Source organism: Excalfactoria chinensis, chromosome 9 (genome assembly GCF_039878825.1).
Source record: "Excalfactoria chinensis isolate bCotChi1 chromosome 9, bCotChi1.hap2, whole genome shotgun sequence".
Lineage (NCBI taxonomy): Eukaryota > Metazoa > Chordata > Aves > Galliformes > Phasianidae > Excalfactoria > Excalfactoria chinensis.
The window spans coordinates 9,867,924-9,873,935 of record NC_092833.1 but is presented as its reverse complement, the minus strand read 5'-3'; the positions used below and the strand labels follow the sequence as shown (position 1 = coordinate 9,873,935).

Sequence of the window (6,012 nt, the reverse complement as noted above, 5' to 3'; positions counted from 1 at the left end):
CCCTGAGAAGGGAAACTGTCCTCCTCATACCACACATAGGCAAGGGTTGTAGACGCTAGCATGTTAAACTGAGTCTAGGAGCTCTGTAAGTGGTTGTAGCATGTGAGGAAAGAGAAAGGAAAAAAGAAGTGTCACTTGTTGGGACTTTGTGAAGTAACAGTGGGGAACAGTGAAGAGAGTGTAAGAGCCTCAAAGCAGGAAAGATCTCTGTGAAGTCTTCCTTGATGAGTAACCAACATAACCCACAGCACTTCACTGAGAGAGGGGCAGGGAGTTTCCTGAGCTTTCTCAGGTGTGTGATGAGCTTTGGGGCACTTGGAACAATGCAGATCCCAGGCGTGGAGTTGGCTGTGTAGCCCCAGCATTTTTGGGGCTGTTCTAATATCCCACCATGAGCTGATTTGACCATCTTCCACACAGGTTAGGAGGTGTACGGTGTTTCTTGAGGTGTGTGAGAGGCTTTTATTGTGCCTCATGCCACAACATGTGGCTGATGGTTTGCCAAGACCAAGTAGGCAGCAAGGAAAGCCAGCACTTAGAGCACATGGCAGAAGAGCTGCTCTCTGTTCCCTCTGATGTAATGTAAACCCTGGGTGTGAGCAGCACTAATTAGTTCTCATTATGGGCCAGCACAGTGAGTGTCGCATGGATGTGATTAGCTCAAACACAATGGATCGAAGCAGCAGATTCCTTTGACATTTTGGCCTGAGCATTTCTAGGGGCTCACTCTAGCAGTGATGTGTCAGATGAAAATTAGTACTGGGTAAAGGCCCAATGTGAGACACACAGTAGAAAAAGCAGCACTTATCCCACTGGGTCTGCTGTTGCTCATGGCCCACGGATTCTGCTGTGCTCCATGAAGTGTGACCTCCAGGGCTGAGGCAGGAAGGTCCAAATGGTGACCTGGGCATTGGTGGCTCAGTTAGGTCATGGAACTGCTAGCTCTGCATGATGGTCTTTAGGCTCCATGTCTTTGGATGTCCATCACATATGTGAGTAAGCAGCCAACCCCCAACCCACCACTGCCTAATTCTGGGAGATCCCTGTAGTATGGGAGGAAGCTGAAATGTAGGCCATGAGTTGTCTCAGATAAGGCTGGGCTTTGGCTCACTATGCATGTGTTTGTAACTTTGCCTTGATGTTATGGGACCGGGAGCCCCCCAACTCATCCCAGAAGGCCTCACAACTGGGCTCTAGGGTGTGATTTCAAAGTTAACATTGGGCTGGAGTTGCTGATGCTGATGTTTTGCTGTTGGCCCACAGGCAGGCTGCCTGTATGTGAGCGCAGTGCTGGACAGCAGTGCCATGGTGTAAGGCTTTTTATTTCAAGCTTTTGGAAACCATGCTTAAAATGCATTCCTTCACGCTGATCCTGGGAGTCTTCCATACCCTCAGCATTTACCCTCTTGGTGCCTGTACAGCTGCTAACCCAGCCCAGCCAGGAGCTGGGTTGCTCATCATCTTCAACAGCAGCTCTGAGGTATGTGATGGCTGTGACAACAAAGCAGACCCAAGAATTACAGTGCTATTTTGTGCTTTTTTTTTTTATGGGCACCCATAATTTTATGAAGGAAACAAACACTCCTGCCTGGTTTATAATAGCAATGCTTTGGGCTGTTTTCACTTGTGTAATGGGCCATTCTGACCCTCTTCAAGCCCTTGGGTATTTGCTTATTGGCTTTGCTTTTCCCTCTAACAGATTTAACTGCAGCCTGAGCACCAAAGCCCTCCCAGCACCCAGCCAGGGCAGCGTTGTGCCATCTAGGGAAGCCAAGGGCATTTATTCTTGGCACCTGAGCCAGGCTCACAAGGAACCACTACTGCCAACCCCCCTGGCAGTGCCTTGTCACTGCTGACAGCAGGGACTTAGAATGTGTTCCTGCCTCCATTTTAGTTTCTAAAGCAAGCAGCCATCCTTCCTTCCCTTTATCTTCTTTCTCTCTCCTAATAAATATCATGATTTCATCCTGTGAGACCTGAAAACCCATTTCTGAAACTCCTCTGGCAACTAATACAGTAAAACAAGCCTATAAATATAAATAATTATGATAAAAAGGCATAAAATGCCAGACTTGGGTCAGACATATCTGCACAGTGACACTGGCAACAAATAACTACGCAGTGTCTGAATGTAGATGGAAAAAGCTGAATACAGAGCAGCTTGTTCGTTGCCCATAACTGTCAGACTCCTAATTCGGACAGGCCATATTTTATTGATAGCAGAACAAACGCAGTCATAATCCGTCCCTACCTTTCCTGCTGTGTGAAAAATCCCATCCATCCCCAGGGAAGCAAGGATGGCAAACCCAGTGGTGTGAACGTGAGGTGGAAGCATAAGGCAGAAAGCAGAGTCCCAGCCTGCGTTTCTCACACATCATTATTGCTAAGTTCCATTTTCCAAAAGCTTTGTTTTATTTTTTTTTAAAGGTAACATCTTTATTTATTAGTATTGTATTTATTAGTTGTTATTATTATTATTATTATGCAGAGATGAGATCTTTTTTTTCCCCCTTTGATCACAGAGCAAACAGTTTGCTTTGAAAATGTTAATGGAAGTCCTGATTTAAAACATCTTTTTTCTTCACTTTTTGTTTGTTTTGGTGTGTGTGTGTGTGTGTTTTATTTTGTTTTTTAAAACGTTGCAACAGGCAAGATCTGGGGTTCGGTTTCCTCGTCCTACATAAAGGAAGCTCCTGGAGTTCAGGCTCCTAGCCACTACCGTAGGTCCTGCCTTGCTCAGCTGTCGTCCTCTCAGTGTGGGTTCGCCGGGTGGGGTGGGAAAGTGGGTGGGAGGGGAGGAGCTGGAGAGAGGGAGGGTGTTTGTCAGCTATGTCGAGTCTTGGTTAACGACTTTGCCTCCGTTCATGGTTGGTGTCCCTGAACTTTTTCTAGAGCGTCCTTGTTTTTCTCCAATTTCATGCAGCGATGGCTCTCTGTACATGCACACTGCAAACAGAAAAGACACACGTTAGCAGCCCTGAAGGCACAGCATCACTGACCACCATGAGTTACCTGTATGCGAGGCTGAAGTCCTCACCCCAATACAACGCGGATGCAGACATACAAAAGCCTCAGTGACCCAGTGGAAGATCCTCTTATCAAACAAGATCTGTTATCTACCTTTGCTGCCAGCCAGATCCTTCAAGAGGCACAAGCAGAAACAAAGGATTTCTGCTTCCCCATGGGTAAGTCAGTCTGGGCTTTCTATGCTTTACTATTTTTAATATAATATATTATGTGCATAAAATAGGCATTCTAGTTCACACCACCAGGCATTGTCTCGAGATGCTTTTATCATCCAGTAGCAGGTTTGAGGATTACCTGTTCTCCAGTCCTTAATTTCTGATGTGAAGACTCTTAGAGTCTTGAGTCAGAGCTATGCTTGTCTCTGAGCCACCCAAACCTTCTGTTTGTGAAGCTCTGGGTCCTGAAGTGGTGACTGAAGCCCATTTGGTGCCTTCAGCCAAAGCCTGAGGTCTGTTCTCAGCACTATTTCTTCCCTCTCAGTCAGTAGCCAAAGCAAATGTAGGCTTTGTAGCCCATGTCCAAGTTGCTGTCCTTCTGTCACCAAGGTGTGCCAGTGCTTGCCCTGAGCCAGCACACCTTGATGGCATGAGGACAGCCCAGTAGGTGACACCAAAAGGAACAGCTATGGGAAGCTCATTGTAAATGTAGTGAGCTGTGGAAGGGACGGAATTACCGGGGCACTCCAAGGGCACATACTCTGGAGTTTAGAGCCTGGTCCTTTAGAGACAGGTCCAACCTTCAGCTCTCCTACCTGCATCTTTGCAAAAATAAGGATAGAAAGAACTGATTATGCACTGTTTCATGCTGTAGAACCATAAGATGGGGACAGAACCATCGGGTTTCAGTTCTGAGTGCTCAACAACAACAAAATTTCAAAAATCATCTGAATAAATGAGACAAATGCCCCACATATAGGAAAATTTATAGTTTGATATTTATAATGTTTATAACCTCCCTGATTTGCAAATATATTCTGGCAATTAGAGGCAGGCTACAAATGACATTATTGCTCTGCATTCTTCTCCTCGCTAGATAAACAGTGATAGCAGAGTGCAACCACACAGGACAGAAATAAAGTGCAGTCAACTGTGTATTAATGGGAGGGATATCTCATTGAATATATGAGCAGTGAGAAAATACGACTTTTCTCAGAGAGTATCCTTCATGCAAAGCTTTCAGAGCACACACACACATGGCCTCACAATGCATCTAGGAGGCAGGGCCTGCACTGCGAACTGTCATTGCAGCAGTGTTATTTGATGAACTTGAGAAAAAAAGGAGAGAAAATGTGTAACTTTTCCACTGCATTTGGGCCAGAATGAACAATGCCAGGGCTGCCTGGAACCCTGCTGTCTGAATGCTGCAAGGACAGCATGCAGCACACTGGTCCCATAGATGTGGGGCTGCCCCTCACATCATGGCACTTGTCCCTCATCTTTGCCTGGTGTGCCAAGGGTACCACCATCACAACAGCCTCATGTCTGCCCACAGTGCAGCCCAAGTGGCCTAGCATTGGATGGAGAAAGCTTAAAGAACAACATGACAAAGGTTAGCAATGGACAAAAAAATGTGCTCATGTTCCTGTGTGATCTCTTAGCCCAAGCCAAGTCTTTTGGGATGCACATCACTCCTGCGACTGATCATTCTCTGATGTGATGCTCTCCCATCAGAAAAGTGGGTTTGTTCTGCTGGTGCCCCTGTGCTCTGCCATACACAAAGTTCTGCCCCAATCCCAACTCCTTCAGCCTGACCTCAGGTCCACAGGCATTTGCATGAGCCCTTCCCAAGCAGCTGTGTGCATTAAACTCACCCCCCAGCTCCCAGCCTCAGTATTCCAGCTGTGTAATGGAAGATGAGTTCAATGCCCAGAAGGACAGACAAAGAAACACAGAGAAACTGAAGGCACAGTCTAGGTTTTCGCATCAGCACTGGCCACAGAGTCACGAATACAAATCAGGCTGCAGAAGTAAACACCGTGCAACTGAAAATTAAGGAAACCCTGTACCGAGCAAGCAAATAAGGCAGGAATTAGAGGTTAATCCTCCAGCAGATGCTATGAGCGCTGACAAGGGGCAGGGCTGGAGGCTGCTCACTGTGCTTTTCAGACAGTGCTGTCAAAGCCTCAGTACAAGACAGGCTGTGCCAACAAACCATGCCAGAAAACCTACAGCAGCATGGGACCTGTGTATTTCCAGTATTTAGATATACCCATGTCACTGGGGTATGCAGAATTTGTATGGCATCACACACTAAATATTGCCTGGGTATTTGTATGTGGACGTGTGCGCATAGAGTTGTACGGACAGAGTGAGGCTGTGTGCACAGAGTACCAGGCAGCTTGGAAAGGATGAGCAATTTGGTGAGAACAGGCTCCCCTCCTGCTTCTCCCACCCACCCACACCCACACAACAAGCCAAATACAGCCCTTCATGTCTGCAAATCCAGTGAATGCTTTGGAGCTTCAATCAGATAATCAGCTCCTATGTCCCAGATTCTAATCAACACATCCATATTCATGCTTTAATTGTGAAGTGCCGTGAGCCTGATCTGCCGCATGGAATGGAGAGAGTGGGAGCGGGTCTGTGCCCTGCCTGGTGCCTGCAGCTCTTGGTGCAGGCTGCTCTGCATGCACAAAGAATTCTGCAAGCAGGTAGGCAGGGAGAGGTCTGGGGGGGTCACAAGCAAGGTAAGGAGCATCCTTCCCAAAGACTGAAAGCACGATGGGGCTGCTGTCACTCAGGCACAGCTGATCCTCTCACCTGTGTGCTGGCATAGGATTGCTGCCTTGCTGCTGCTTCCTGAGCACAGCATCAGCACACCGCCCTTGCAGAGAAGCTGAACACACCCTTTGCTGTCTCCCTGGGCACAGGACTAGCAGAGCTCAGGAAGCACATATTGTGCCCCAGACCCTGCATACTTCACTTGGCATTGCTGCAACAGGAAGAGGTTTGGAGGTGCCTACGCACTCCTGACTGCCTTTCTCTA

General features: G+C 47.4%; 1 protein-coding gene across 4 annotated transcripts in view; it reads right to left on the bottom strand.

Annotated features, from left to right (window-relative positions):
• Positions 1-2,371: 2,371 nt before the first annotated feature.
• Positions 2,372-6,012, bottom strand: part of FGF12 (fibroblast growth factor 12) — a 187,212-nt gene continuing 183,571 nt past the window's right edge. Inside the window, exon 6 of one of the 4 annotated variants that reach the window (XM_072344959.1) lies at positions 2,372-2,946. In XM_072344959.1, the coding sequence (XP_072201060.1) occupies positions 2,828-2,946 (119 nt within the window). In that variant the 3' untranslated portion in view covers positions 2,372-2,827. The remainder of the gene's footprint in view (positions 2,947-6,012) is intronic. The other 3 variants (XM_072344958.1, XM_072344957.1, XM_072344960.1) reach the window with 3 other exon arrangements.